The following is a 14,669-nucleotide window of genomic DNA, read 5'->3' on the forward strand; positions in this document are numbered from 1 at the left end:
GCCAGAAGCATCGGCAACAATGGCCGTAAAACGACGGAACCGTTCAGGAATACTGCCTGAATCACAGAGTGACTGGAAAATGAGTCTGAAGTTTGGAACTGCTGCGAGATCGCGGTTCAAGAGCCGAGACGAATAAACTCGCCTGTATTGTGCCATGGCCCGCTTACATGACTCGCTTGTACAGCGGAGAAGGCCATGGCACTTCACAGTTGGGTTCTTCGATCTCTGGTAGGGCTGCGGGTTGGGAACATGCCGGAATGACTGCTGCTGCAGCCGATGCAGCAGCAAGTGAATCAGCCGCTACTGCTGCAGTTGCTGCAGTGGCCTCTGTTTCATCCGATAGCATCTTCGCTGCTTCGCGTGCAGCCTCCTTGGCCAATTCTTCGCCCTTTTCTGCTGCTTTCCTTGCCTCTGTTGCTGCCCTCTTTGCTGCGTTGATCTTGGTAACCTCCTCATGTGTTTTCGAAACAAACACCTGCTTGATTATTTGCTTGTCTAAGCGCACATGGCCTGGGATCCATGATGTCCGCAGAGGCAAGCATTGGGGGGAGACTTGCCAAGCTGCTCATTCTCGATAAGCTGGCATAGACGAATGTATGCACGCAGATGCTTAAGTGGATTTACCTTGGCATCATAGTATCGGCTGTCTTTGGCGAATCTGTACTTGGCATCATAGGCATTAAGGACTGGTGCCAGCTTGTTGTAGATTGCAAGCATCGGTGGGGTGAGCACACTGATATCAGGGTGCCTAGAGGCAACTGCCTGGTGGAGCTTCTGTGCAGGTGTATAAATATACACTTGACATGCATTATTGAACTCAGCCTTGGACACATTGTCCATTGTACTGTGCAGTGTGTTTTTGCAGTTGCGAATATCAATTAATTTGGCCAGAATCCGCTGTAGGCAAGTGCCATAGTGCAACACAATGTTGCTCTTGTATGCTGTCATCAGCTCGGTATCCACGTATGTTGCTACTTGATTCATTTCACGTATGCCATGCAGCTCGATATCGCCATTATGCAATAGATAATCATAAATATGATATCTAACTACATCACCGAAATCTGCGCTCGACAGTTCTGACCTGTCCTTCCGGTTGACGAAATCCTCGGCAGATATGACAGTCTTCGCCTTCAGGTTGTGATAAGTAAATAAATAAATTGAGCGAAAGAATCCCCTTTTTTACAAATGTTGCAGGGTCAAAGGTATCATCATCAGCCAGTTGATGGAGTAATATCCATTGTGCAAGCATGTATGCATGCTCTTTGATGATATTGACGCTGTGTACAAATTGCTCTAGGCGGGGCAACATTGAATCACGGAAGCCAATACCACCAAGTGATGTCTTTATGACAGCAGTGCTGCGGGTAATATTCATTTGAGAAGTTCAATAGGCAAGAAGAGAGATGATGCTGTTCAGTTTTGCTTTATTACGTATGCATAGCATTAAGAACTTTTTATTAAAGATTATCTGGCTTGCATGGTTCTTGGGGCCCTTAGCACTGATACAGTCCCTTGAATAAGTCTATACAGACTAGGGCCATTGTGGCCCAAATACTACTGCTTACGCATGTTCATAAGACAAATTAATTTGTAAAATAAACCCACAAATATTGCATAACCACCAGAAGAGATATATGGTCTTATTCAATAGGTGCTCATAAATAAGTATCCTAAGAGTGTTGCGCAGCTGGTGATGACCACCATGATGACGCCATGGAAGTTATCAGGCCGACCGACAATGAGAGCAGCTCTTGCGCTGAACCAATGGAGATTTCTAGTGGAGACCTATGACCACTACAATAACAACTTGACACCCTGGTTTCACCGATGAGGTCAGATGCCGCACAAGATCAAAAAGTGTTTACAGAGCAAGTCACTCAAACTCGCTTTGAAGCTTAAAGGTTTTTTTTAACCAATTAAATAATTTCTAGCGGACGGTCGGACACATTTTAGACTATAAAATCTTATATATAGGTAAAGATAAAGATAAAGATAAAGATAAAGATAAAGATAAAGATAAAGATAGCCACATAGGCCAAGTGTCAGAGGTACAATAAGCTGCGATCGGTGTGATTACACATCTCCGTTTGACATCTCCACTGACTCACTGCTAGAAATACTCTCGTTATCGGCTGCTTTGCCGACTGACATGGCATCGACATGCCAGGCGTCACTGGCTGTATAATAAAGGGAATGGCTAGCCTAATGGCCTTGACAATGCGTAGAGTAATATGTACCGGTAACTACTTGGCTTTTTCCTTTTCATAACCTCAATCTCAATGTACCATCAACAAAACAAATGCAATGTTGCCAACCATTCCACATCTAACTACATTCCTTAGACAGGTATCGTATACTAGTCTGTCTTTGTTTACACTCTAACAGTGGACTATTTTACGTCTATTACCAACAACACCACATGCGGCTCTCATTGGTGTCCGTTTGATCAACTTACATGGTATAGCCATGCTAGACGCCGCCAGGTATCCAACAGTACTACGCCACATAGAATAACCAACCCACTAACGAATAAATAGTATTCTCAACTGCTGGTGGCGTATATATACCGCAAGTGTTGCTAACAGCTTTTTATAAACAAAGCCACAGCACTCGCAAGATATGAACAATATTATAACTTCCCAGTATATCAAACATCCATGCTACCTACGGGGGCTTGGTAACATGGATGTGCTGGAAGCTACTGAGTCAGATTCTTATAAATTCTATCTGTTATGACCACGGATCCAAGACTCAGTATCTCTCCAGCTCTGTTCTCTCCAAGCCGATGCAGCTGACCAACATTCAGTACGAATGCGTCAAAAACGCTTGGAACGGCAACCTTAGTAATATTGAGGATCGAATCCTTTCTATTGGTGGTAGCGATGATGTTACCAAAGAGCAGCTCGATGCGCTTAGTGAAGTTGTCGAGGGAGATGATGACGACAGATACAATGTTATATCGAACCCTACCAAACCAAGCGTAGAGGGTGTTCTTGGAGTGTTCAGTGCTTCAGACCGCAGTGAATTCTTTTCTGACTGCAAGATTGAGGCAAAATAGATAGTTCAATAAAGCTAACTGAACCATTTTGCACTGATATACATACTGGCTTAATGGAATAGATATATCAAGAATCACTCAATCACTTGTACTCTTGACGAAAAATGCGTTCTATGTTTTGTGCTATATGCTGCGTGCTGCAATAATGTCTACTGCGGGTAAAAAGATCGAGAAATAAGCCTGTGGTTCCAAATCTGCATGATTTCACGAACCCATGGATCAAGACCCCTAGGCCACAATGGCCATTCATACTATTCCAGGCAATTAGTGCCACTACTTAGATGGGCACCCGCCCTTTTCACCTGACAATTCCTCCTTTCTTCTTTCATATAGCATGTTTCACACGTTAAATATATGACGTGGAAAGGTGCTTGGAGAGCAAAGGTATTCCAAAGAGAGCTGCAGGAGGCTGTCTATCCAAGTATGTCGTATCCAAGGCACAAAAAAGCCCACAGTCGTGCTTTGGCAAAAAAATTAGTACAAGTAAAACAATATAGAAGCCAATGTTGCCTCCAATACTATATACGCTTTCCGGGTTAGATATATATTTACCAACGAGGCTCTTCACATAAGAATGAGCAATCTACAAGGATTTGTACAAAGTGACTATCTATCTGGTTGCAGCTACTTGTGGTGAAGTTGGCGGGGACAGAGAGTCAATATATGGCGGCGGCTGGTTAGATCGACCGGTGTATGGAGGAGGTAAACTAGCCTCTTCATCACCAAGATCAGCTTCAGCCAACTGATCATGCAGAGGGCCTTGTGTGTCAGCGAGAGATGGCCGAGTGGGTTCAGTTGTGTATGTACTGGCTGAGATCCTCAGCTTGCTGCGACCCGGTGCCCGAGTAAAGCGCGAGAAACACACCGAGAGCATGATACACAGTGGAATTCCCAGCGACAAACACACAATTATTACTACAATGGTGGTGCTCGAAGTCACTTGGCCCATGGCTATAGGTAGGGAATGAGGTTTGCAAGGTGTGGAGGAGATCATGAAACCCACCGACGCTAGTTGGTTTTAACATCCAGATTTCTTTGCCGGCCTGGTACTATACCAAAACACGCCTGGCGATAATGGCAACTAGGTGACGCCAGAGGTGGCATAGACGCCGGAGATGAGGGCGGCACAATTGGCACACCCTTCCATATCCAGGGATCTAGACCAACATGCGTAGTTGGCCAGCGATCGTCGTCCGGAATAGATGCGGGGGGATTGGGAGAACAAAAGACGAGTCCCAAAAAGAACTGCTCGGCAGTGATGGTGGTACACCGGGCGCAAGACCTGCAGGCAAACAACAAAACAACGCCATACGCAGTCCTTGCTATACTCACCCCCCCCCTTTTTTTAATTCTAATGCCCTGCCTCCTGAAGATAAAGATTATTCGTGCGCGGTCACTGCCAGTCATGGACCGGCAGTCGTCAAAGGCCGACGCATACGTGGAGATTCGGTTTGCAAACCAGTACCCGCTACGCACCTCGATCGCGCGCAAGACGCTCGACCCGGTGTGGAATGAGGACTTCCGGCTCGAAGTAAACGACGACGCATACTTGCAGAACGAGCCGCTGGAGCTGCGGCTACTAGACTACGACAGTATTACAGCCAACGACCTGATCGGCTCGGTGTACATCGACCTGAACTCGTTGCTGACCGATGAGTTCAAAATCGAAGACTTTGCTGGCAGCCGTAGCAGTAGTGATGACGAGAGTAGCCATAGCTTGTGCAGCAGCAGCAGCAGCAGCAGCAGTAGTGGCATCGAGGTTGGCCGGCACGGCGAGCGACTGCCAGCTACGCCAGATGCAGGTGATGGTGAGCAGGTAAATAGCGGACACAGTCATGACGACCGCTCGGAGGCTGGTCGTAATGCGGTGCAGTCGTCGCACGAGAGCTTTATTGGCGAGACGACGGGTGTGCCGACAACGTATACACGGACACTGGGCGGGTGGTTTCCCATCTACGACACGGTGGTGGGGATCCGCGGCGAGCTACAGTTCCAGATAATCCTGCAGTACTTTGGCGACGTCAATCCGTTCAACAACTCGTCGGCCGGAATCCAGGTGTTCTCGTCGCCGACGCCCTCGCTCCCGCAGGCGATCAAGATCGAGACGCTGGGGTTTATCAGCAGCATTGCCACGCAGATCGACCCCGAGTACCACTGGACCGACAATTTCCGCACGCCACGCGCCACAAACGAGGCGCGTGTCAGGGTGCTGCATAAGCTGGCCGGCTTGCTCCGCCGCCGCATGGGCCGCAAGGCGCAGGAGCTGGGGGCCAATGCGATTATCGGGTACAAGCAGTCGTTTGACTTTGAGATCGAGGAACACACAATCACTGGGCGGGTGGTGGGCACGGCCGTCAGGGTCGGGTCGAGCCACGGGAAGCACCGCACAACCCCGACTGCCGGCGCCATGGGCGATATGCCGTCGCCAACTCAGGCGCCATTGCCGCATGCGGTGACGATTGGGCCGCCGCCGCCGCCTCTTTCGCTGATGGATAGCCAGGGCGGACAGCGCGACAGGCGGCCCAGTGAGCGAACCGGCGGGTCGTCGGATAGCGAGTCTGATCGCGGTTCAGAGACATCGTCAATTGGCACCAAATCGACCGGCAGCAGTCTGTCGACCAGCTCATTGCAGAGCGCCGACAATGCGCGAAACCAAAAGAAGGCTGCGGCATGTGAGATCCTGACCTTCAAGGCGTTTCCGCCAGGCATGATCCATCGGCTCGGCGGCCTGGTATCGGCCACATCGATCAAGCTGCTGGAGAACGACCAGAGCCGTACGCGTGAGCTGTGGTTCGACGACCTGCGGGCCGAGATCAAGCACCATGCGCTGGCTATCGGGTGCTCGCACATTATCGGATACAACGAGCAGGTCACGATCCGCGACGAGATCATCGTGCTTATTGCGTATGGCACGGCAGCAGTGCTTGAGCTCAACGCCGAGCTGCCTGCTATCCCAGACCAGATTATGCACCAGCTGCCAGAGCACTCGGACGACCATATCCTGGAGCACCCACTGTCAATGCACAACAATACCGGCAAGCAGACGCAGCCAATGACGCCGCTAGACACGCACCAGGCCCAGCAGAACCAACAGCAGCATCAGCATTTGAAGCCGCTGGGGTGCCGCATGTGCCATGCCTCACACGACCGGTTGCAGCTGCCATACCCGATGCGGTTCTTCCGCTGCGGGTTCTGCCAGAAAAAGGCGGTGCCCGAGATCATCCTGTCGACCACCGACATTCCCGTTGAGCTCGACGTGATTGACGGCGAGTCATGTCTGATCGAAGCGCATATATGCAGGCCTGGGTCCAAAGCAGGCGGAGCCAACAACCCGGCCCGGCCCGACATTCCCGATGGCGAGCAGCGCGAGGGCGAGCGGCGGTGGTTCGGGTTCGGCAAGCGGCAGGCAGCCAATGGCGAGGCCAAGCTTAGTGGCGAAGCCTACGCAGCGCACATCAGCGACGCTCTGCCGTTCATCCACTACGACCTGCACCGGCAGCTCCTGTACAAGCTGAGCGTGCATGGCATGAATGCAATCTTTGGGCTCAAATACCAGTTCTCGATCGGCGAGGATATGATTATTGCTGTTGCCACGGGCACTGCCGTCTACGTCACTGGGCTGCCGACGCCTGGCCCGCTGCACATTAAGCGCAACATCGATGTGCTGGATGAGGAGGATAGATCCTTTATCCGGATCCAGGACCGGATCATGCAGCTGTCCAATGCTAATCGACGCAGGCTGGACCGGGCGTTCCGCAAGAAGCGGCGGGCAATGCTCCGGCTGCGCGAGCAGCAGCAGCGAGAGAACAGCCAGCCACTTGCAGGCATGCAGCTGAAACGGGGCGACTTTGCTGTATCGCGTGCCCGGCGCAGACGCAGACGGACTAGTGGAGCCAAGCATTCGGGTTCGAGCGACGGCGAGGATAGCGGCGATGGTCGGCAGCCAGGCAATGCCGGGCCAGCAGGACATAGCGATTTGAGCGCTGACTCGGACTCGGACCGGGATGACTCGTCAGGCAAGTCGAGCAGGGCGGAGCGGAGGCGGCGACGCAATATTCGAGCTCGCGTTGCGGTGCAGATTGACGATGATGCAGACGAGGACCTGATGGCGGCTCTTTTAGACGTGCCGCTGCCGCCGTCGGTCCTCGTGTGCAATGTCGAGAGACCGCCGGTGTTCCGGCACTTTGTCATCCCGGAGCTTGTGGACGACGGGCAGTGCCTGCTGGAGGACATTGATCTCTCGTCATCGTCGTCGTCGTCGTCGTCGTCGTCGTCGTCGTCGGGGTCCACCGACACTGACTCGACATCAAGCACCGACTCGTCGACTAGCATGGCCATGCATAGACTACGCGACATGGACCCGGACCAGATCCAGACGATTGTAATGGTCAAGCGCGCAACGGTGGATCCGTACAGCAAGCACCCGAACCGGCAGCTGGCGGAGCTGTTCAGCAACATCTACACGGACCTGTACATGACGCTGGTGTACTTTGAGCTGTGCGCCATAGTGGGCATCGACTACAACGTGCAGGTGATGGACGACGAGCCACATGATGTGCAGGTGGTGCTATCGGCGACCATCGTTGGCCAGTGCGACGTGGTTCTGCCGCGGTATTCCATCAACGCACACCTCTCGCACGACGCGTCGCATGTGATGAGCCAGGCGGTGAATGTGGAGCTGGAGCGACAGACACTCCGTGTAGTGTCTTCTGATCTGATGCCTCACCCGATGTCGCCGGGGGGCAGCCGCATGTTCACGCCATCCCTGCGCTCCGACCATATCGAGATGGCCGATGGTCGTACACCCATAGCGCTGACCACACTGTCATACCTGCCGAGGCGGACAATCACCGCACATGTTGGCCGGATTTCCCTTCATTTCGTGCAAGAGTCGTACATTGACAGCCAGAGCAAGGGTCCCGTCGGCATGGGCGCCTTTGTGGTCAGCTTTGTCGCCGAGGTGCAGGCTGTGGTCCGCGCGCATGTTGCCGCAAGAGGCGGCATGGCGCTGGTCGCCCTGTGCGTCGAGTCGGTGCAGTTTGTCAGAGACGAGCGGAGCCACGCCTATGCCGCCCTGAGCGTCAGCGGCGATGTTGTCCGGTACACGCAGGAGTGACTCTGCCAGCCCTCTTTTAGCCCGGTGCTTCTGGATCGGATCAGGGTGCCCATTACTCGTGCGTCTTTTTTCTTCTGCTATAAAAGCCTGGGCCTGCCTACCTCCTGCCCATTCCTGCTCGGCATCGTCACCGCCTCTTCCTTACAAGACACGTCTTTTTCACCACTTTGTACTAGTAACATAATGCAGCCCAGAATCGTCAGCTTTGCTTCCATCAACATCGACGAGGTCTACAGCGTCCCGCACATTGTCAAGCCGGGCGAAACCATCTCTGCAACGCACCGCCAGGAGAACGCTGGCGGCAAGGGAGCCAATGCCAGCGTCGCAGCAGCACGTGCTGGCGGCGACGTCTACGTGACCGGCAGGATCGGGAAGGACGGACTCTGGGTGCGCGACCTGATCAGGGACTCGGGCGCCCATACGGGGCTGATCCAGGTCACGAACTCGGCCACCGGCCGTGCCATCATCCAGGTGGACAAGCACGGCGAGAACTGCATTTTCCTGTTCCCGGGTGCCAACATGGAGCTGACCGAGGAGGACGCACGCATTGCGTACGCGCAGTTCGGCAAGGGCGACTGGCTGGTTCTGCCAAACGAGACGTCGGCAGTGGCAGGTGCGATTCGCCAGGCCAGCAGCCGCGGCATGCAGGTGCTGTGGAACCCGGCGCCCATGACCAACGACGTCCTTGAGTGCCCGGTTGAGCTGGTCGACGTGCTGGTGGTCAACGAGACCGAGCTGACCACCATGACCAGGCTGATTGGCGAGGCCGTCGACGAGGACTACCCGAGGATGGCGCGCAGGATCATCGAGAAATTCAATACCCGCGTCGTCGTCGTCACGCTCGGCAGCTCCGGCTGCATTGGCCTGGTGCGCCGGCCTACAGCCAACGCCCATGCCATCCCGGTTGGCACCAGCACGCCGCCGGAAGCCATGGATATTGTCGAGCTCTCCGTGCCATGCGCACCGATTCCCAAGGACAAGGTCGCCGATACCACTGCAGCCGGCGACACGTGGGTGGGCTACTTTGTGGCCGAGCTGGCGCGCCAGCAGGGTGTGTCGCCGGAGAGCATCGGGTCGAAGGCGTCGCTGACCCCGGCCATTGTGCAGCAGGCCATGACTGTGGCCACGTTTGCAAGCGGGCTGTCAGTCACCAAGAAGGGCGCTGTGCCCTCGATCCCGGTGCGCGCCGATGTCGACCAGTTCATGAAATCCAAGCAGCTGTAATCACGTATATTTTTTCTTATAGCTTGATAAACCTCAATATCGACAGATGCTCTCGGCCTGCGCGCCGCGACAACACGCACTCGCCCTGCAGCCCGTCCTTGGCCAGAATGTCAATGATCTCCTCGGGCTTGTTTTGCTCGATCACCACCAGGTAGAACCGGCCCTTGGGCGCCATCAGCCGCCCGATCTCCGGCAGTAGCCGGTCCAGCACCTCGCGCCCGCATATGCCGCCGGCCCACGCCGACGCATCGTCTGTGCAGTCGATTTCCTCGCTGGGCGTCACCACGTACGGCGGATTGAACAGAAGAATGTCGATTTTGCCCGCCAAGCTGTCCTGCATTCCGCCGACAAACCGTGTCTGGCACTGCTCCAGCGCAGACTGCGACAGGTTGCGCTGGGCTGTTTCGCGCGTCGCCTGGGTGGCCGCTGGGTTGATATCGGTGGACAGAATCAGCGATGTCTGCGGGTCCAGTACCTGGCCCAGAAACGCCGACACGCAGCCGGAGCCAGAGCCGATTTCGACGCAGATCAGGGGGCGCAGTGCTTGGAGCTCGGTGCGGTCTTGCTCCAGTGCATCAAGGAGCAGATATGTGTCTTCGGCAGGCTCGTAGACGCTCGAGTACGCGGCGTTGCTGAGGTGCGACGTGTTTGGTGTTGGCAGGCCCATTTGGAAAGAATCGGTTATTGGAAAAAGGCGTATTTTTGGTGCTCGGCTCGCCAGCGTTTGCTGGGCAGCCCCAAGGAAAGTTTATGTGAAATGGATTTTTGTGGGTACTGAGAAATATTTTCGAACAGTCCAAAATACTGCTGCAGCGCAGAGACTGGTGTTCTGCCGTTTGAAGATCCAAGGTGGAGTGTTCCTTCCGATGACCTCATCACCTCAGAAACAACAAATGATTGCATTATCCATCAGAGTACACTTGGTAAATCAATCTGTATATACACAGCATCATGCACCTTTTCTTCTACACCTGCTAATACATTCTCATTTGCAGCTGCTACTGTACGCAATATGCCGCATTGTAATATACACACCCCTGGCCAGGTGTGCACTTGAGATGCCACCTCACTGCCGCTGCATTACTAAAGCTAGCTTTCCATGTTTAAACCACCTAAATCAATGTGTCTGTAATCATTCAGATCTGGCCATCTGTTGAATGAGCTGATGCTGGTTCCAATGTGCTGCTTGTCTGCGTACCCGTGCCATGCCAGCATGCAGTCCTTCGGCCAGTTTTGACCACCAGTCATGCAGCCGTGCAAATAATTACCCGTCATGCGCGTTCGCCCAAGTATAAAATGGCGGGAGGCCTGAAAATGCTCTGCTTGCCGCCTCCTCTTTCGCTCATCACCCACCCTCCCATCTACTCATACCCACCTTTTCTACATCTCAGCAGCCATGGATTACTTTAGCCCTGATGCTCCTTTCTCAAGCGGCCAGCCCGTGAAGCGAACCACTCCACAACAGTGAGTCTTCTGCATACAGGTGTATATTTTTATAGCCTTTCTTTTCAACATGTCTTGTGTTTGCGCATTATGTTGTCTGCAAATAAATTGGTTGTATACGGATTCGCCATGTCTGATTGTAGACATGTATCCGTCTGGGTAAATGGGCACATACCGCATTCTTGTGAATTGCTGGACACGTTTTTCCGTCAGGTTCAGTTTGTTGGTGTAGCAGCTGTCGGTAAGACATTCCGTGCCTCACGGCCCCTGCTCAAACCTTCCTCAGTCCTCCCCCTATCCCGAAAAAGCTCCATGTACCCGCCTGGGGCACATGATAGACGTTCGTGCATAAGGCTCCCCGTGCAGATCCTCCTCTCCTTCAACAATGGACACGGTTGCAACCGCATCCCACGACACACACCGAGGGGGAACGACAGATAAGCGCAACAAGGTGCAGTTCTTTTTCTACTGCGTTAACTTTATTTCCCTAACTTATTACGCTCTTTATCTCCACAAGACAACGACAATGAGCGCCTATGTTGATGCCGACGAGCTCCGTGCCTGGTGCAACAATTTCCTGGACCAGGTCCTAAAAGAGGAGAATTCACCAAACGCAGACAACGGCAAGGGCAAGGAGGTGGAGGAATGAGGCTGTGGGTGGGATGCCCGACACGCCTAGCTGCAGAGAAGCCGACTAGACCCTTCAGCTTTTTTTGTTGCATGTATTCTAAATACATCAATGTCATTCACCCCCATCCCAGCCAGTGATTTGTGCGTGCCAAGAAAACACCGTGACTGGTGGGAGAAAAACAGGAGGCCGGCAGGTACATGGCCACTTTAATCGCCGAGGACACTGGGGCAGACGTATTTAAATCTATGACACACATCTAAAATTAGGCGCCAATTAAGGCGGACGTGCGCGCTATCGATAAGCACATTTACATGGAAAATTGCTCAATCCCCCAGTGCACAGCAGGCGCGCTGATTTTGTGTTCCTGGTCAAGTATTGCGACAGAAAGCGAAAGCAGAACATCTCCCATTGCTCCCGCATGACTTACGCAATTGGGGGTGGTTTTTTTCGCACCAGCACTGACGGAAATTGGCCACACAGTTCACAGGGCACGCCCATGACTAGCAGCCCAACCAGAAAGGCAAGTTTTTGGGGTGTGTGTGGCAACTGTATATAATCGGCGTGTATTCCTGAGCCCTGGCCATAAAGCCATGCTGATTTCCCTTGTCATTTTTTGCTCCTCCCCACCGTTTGCTCATATTCCATTGCACAGCGTAATATTCACAAGAATGCAGTCCATTATTCCCAAAAGCGACGTCGATGCCTGGCTGGATCGGTTCCACTCAGTAACACGGAGCACATCCACAGAAGCCAGAGACAAGTAGCTGCGTCTCTCCATCACCAATATTTACTCAAATAGACTGGCCATTACCACCTTGTAAAAATGCAGAGCCCTTGCCAACAGCATGACTCTTGGGAAGAGAATGTGCACAGATATATTGAGTAGTGGAGGAATCATGCGATCGACGTTGACAAGTGGCAGATCCTGGCATATTCCATGCACGTATGGTGTCGCAGAATTGAACGCCAAGAGCCGCCACTGTTGGGATGCTTGCTATCCCCTATGCCGCTGAATGCGGCGCAGGAAGGCCGTCAAACGCTGTCGCTCATCCAGCAATGCTGCTGCCTTCATATGCTGCTGATCAGAAAGAAACCATGGACACAAAGGAATGTTGCATCATCTGTTGGGCACATGACAGGGGATGTACACATATTAGCCACTCACCGCAATATAGGCAGAAAGGGACGGAAATCACCGCTCAGGACGGAACGCAAGCAACGTATATATAAATGCCAGTCTGCTGCCGCCGGCCAAGAGACAGCACCCCCGACCTTCTCTCCCAAATACATTTACACCCTAGCATTTTTAACACCAAGGCAAAGCACATATCTGACAGATGGCTAAAGCAAGCAGCGGCGGAACCGTGGAGGGATGGATTGAGGAGTTCTGGGAGGACAGCGACCCCGAAGGCAAGAACAAGAAGTAGGAAGTTGCCACCAGCACATTAGCTTTCAATAAAAATAAATTTACCAAGTTGTCTCCAAGTATCGTAAAGAATGTTCAGTAAAAATGCATGTCGCCTTGGACTGTCAACGGTCAGAAAAAGTCCAAGTTCTCCATCTCGACACCGAAAGCCGTGGCAAAGGTGGCTGCGGTTGAATTTTCCTCGATTGGCGAGTCGTCTCCGGAGGCATCATCGGGAATAGCAAAGGCAATGTCGTCAAAGAACTCACGGAAGGCGTATGGCGACGTCTCGATAACCTCCTTCCACATCTGCGCCATGTGCACAGCAAGCGTAGCCTGGCCCGCGCACCCAAAGGCGCCCAGCACCACCGACTGGTGCCCCTGGTCGCGCGCAATATTCAAAATGGCCTCCATCTTGCGCTTGTAGCTGCGCACCGTCTCGTCTGGGATCCGGCTCTGCCACCGGCCATAGTGTTGGACCTCGTTTGCCTGCACGTTCGAGTACGGGGACACGTTGATGAACGACAGGTACAGTGGCTCATCGCGGAAGGCGTACCCGTTGCGCTCCGAGTCCCGGAACACGGCGACGTCGGGCGAGTACACGCCGCCAAACTCGGGCAGCGGGTACGACCAGTCGCGCGCCGGATCGTAGCCATATGGGTCCTCGAGGTTGTGCAGCAGCGAGCTCCGCCGCACCAGCTCCTCCTCCTGCGAGCCCGCACCGCGCTTGTAGCCGCCGCCAGGCGACCCCTTGGAGCCAAATACCAGCACCGCGGGTGCGCGGTGGTTCGGGTTCAGCTCCATCAGTTTTTCGGCAACGTCGATGGCATCGGCCGATACTACGCGGATGGCTGCCTTGCCCTCTGTCCACCCGGCCGAGCCGTTGTTGCGGAACTCGGACACAAAGCAGTCGTCGGACGCATAGTAGAGCGTCCTGGACACCGACTTTTGCAGCCGCTTGCGGTCCAGAAGGACCTCCTCCTGCGTAAAGGCAACCGTGTACTGGTACGTCAGTGTGGCGGCCACTGTGCCCATCTGCACAATCACCCGCAGCGCCCGCTTGATCACCGGGTTCTTTTGCGATTCGTTGAACAGCTCCTGCCAGGATTCAGGGTCAAACAGGTATGTCTGCACCAGCTTGACCTGGTCCTGCTCGCTGCCCAGCGCTGCCTGCAGCTCGTCGGTGCCGAACATCGTGTATGCCCGCGGCACCGGCATGCCAGCCTCAAACCCAAACACCGTCTTTGTGCTCCTTCGCCGTGTTTTGGTCATGGCGCGTTTTTTGTCTTTTTGTGGTTGCAAGCCCGCTCCTTACTAGACGAGCCAGGTAATATGGATACGAGGGGAGTGTGCTCAGCCCCTGTGCGCCCTCCAAGCGTGCTGTTTTATAAATATCCTGGACGAACCCCCTATTCTAAAGGATAGGGAAAAAGCGTGAGTGACGATGTGTGAAAAGCGCGAGGTGTGAAGAGAGAAAGAGAGGGAAAACGGGTGCCACGCATTGGCAAGGAGGAAAAACACCGCTCGGCTATGACTATCTCCTATTCCCAGCCAGAGATATGCAAGCGAGTGGCGTCAAGCCAACCAGCACTGCTATATCGCATCACGCTGCGAATGAATAGGCTGCGCAGTAAGGCAGGCGCTTCCTCAAAGCTCCATTCCCGGGCCACAGCCCGAGAAGCGTTGTGCAAAAAACGGCGGCTACTTCTGGCGGCTTACCTCCCAAAGCCGGGCTCGGAACACAGACCAGGCTGTCAGCAATGCTAGAAGAGGAGTTTGGTGATAAGAG

At 53.6% G+C, this 14,669-nt stretch overlaps 5 protein-coding genes across 5 annotated transcripts; 3 read left to right on the top strand and 2 right to left on the bottom strand.

Moving 5' to 3' along the window:
• Window positions 1–2,788: 2,788 nt before the first annotated feature.
• Window positions 2,789–3,027, top strand: DL89DRAFT_269891 (uncharacterized protein; the record flags this gene model as incomplete). The annotated part of the gene is made up of 2 exons (XM_040888469.1): window positions 2,789–2,983; window positions 3,010–3,027. 2 exons carry the CDS (start codon window positions 2,789–2,791, stop codon window positions 3,025–3,027), a joined length of 213 nt encoding a protein of 70 aa, XP_040740794.1.
• Window positions 3,028–4,378: 1,351 nt separating this feature from the next.
• Window positions 4,379–8,269, top strand: DL89DRAFT_60644 (uncharacterized protein). The gene has a single exon (XM_040891863.1). The coding sequence runs from the start codon at window positions 4,416–4,418 to the stop codon at window positions 8,175–8,177; it is 3,762 nt and encodes a 1,253-aa protein (XP_040740795.1). The 5' UTR covers window positions 4,379–4,415; the 3' UTR covers window positions 8,178–8,269.
• A 91-nt stretch (window positions 8,270–8,360) lies between these two features.
• Window positions 8,361–9,401, top strand: DL89DRAFT_226297 (Ribokinase; the record flags this gene model as incomplete). The annotated part of the gene is made up of 2 exons (XM_040884800.1): window positions 8,361–9,044; window positions 9,123–9,401. 2 exons carry the CDS (start codon window positions 8,361–8,363, stop codon window positions 9,399–9,401), a joined length of 963 nt encoding a protein of 320 aa, XP_040740796.1.
• On the bottom strand, window positions 9,397–10,096 carry DL89DRAFT_269892 (N6-adenine-specific DNA methyltransferase 1). The gene has a single exon (XM_040888470.1). The coding sequence runs from the start codon at window positions 10,066–10,068 to the stop codon at window positions 9,418–9,420; it is 651 nt and encodes a 216-aa protein (XP_040740797.1). The 5' UTR covers window positions 10,069–10,096; the 3' UTR covers window positions 9,397–9,417.
• A 2,820-nt stretch (window positions 10,097–12,916) lies between these two features.
• On the bottom strand, window positions 12,917–14,416 carry DL89DRAFT_60665 (uncharacterized protein). The gene has a single exon (XM_040891864.1). The coding sequence runs from the start codon at window positions 14,150–14,152 to the stop codon at window positions 13,013–13,015; it is 1,140 nt and encodes a 379-aa protein (XP_040740798.1). The 5' UTR covers window positions 14,153–14,416; the 3' UTR covers window positions 12,917–13,012.
• Between the last annotated feature and the right edge of the window lie 253 nt (window positions 14,417–14,669).

The sequence above is a fragment of the Linderina pennispora genome, assembly GCF_002104995.1.
Source record: "Linderina pennispora strain ATCC 12442 chromosome Unknown DL89scaffold_14, whole genome shotgun sequence".
Classification (NCBI taxonomy): Eukaryota; Fungi; Kickxellomycota; class Kickxellomycetes; order Kickxellales; family Kickxellaceae; genus Linderina; species Linderina pennispora.

Coding starts and splice junctions, on each gene's coding strand:
- DL89DRAFT_60644 (XM_040891863.1), top strand. CDS start 4,416: ATGCCCTGCCTCCTGAAGATAAAGATTATTCGTGCGCGGTCACTGCCA.
- DL89DRAFT_269892 (XM_040888470.1), bottom strand. CDS start 10,068: ATGGGCCTGCCAACACCAAACACGTCGCACCTCAGCAACGCCGCGTAC.
- DL89DRAFT_60665 (XM_040891864.1), bottom strand. CDS start 14,152: ATGACCAAAACACGGCGAAGGAGCACAAAGACGGTGTTTGGGTTTGAG.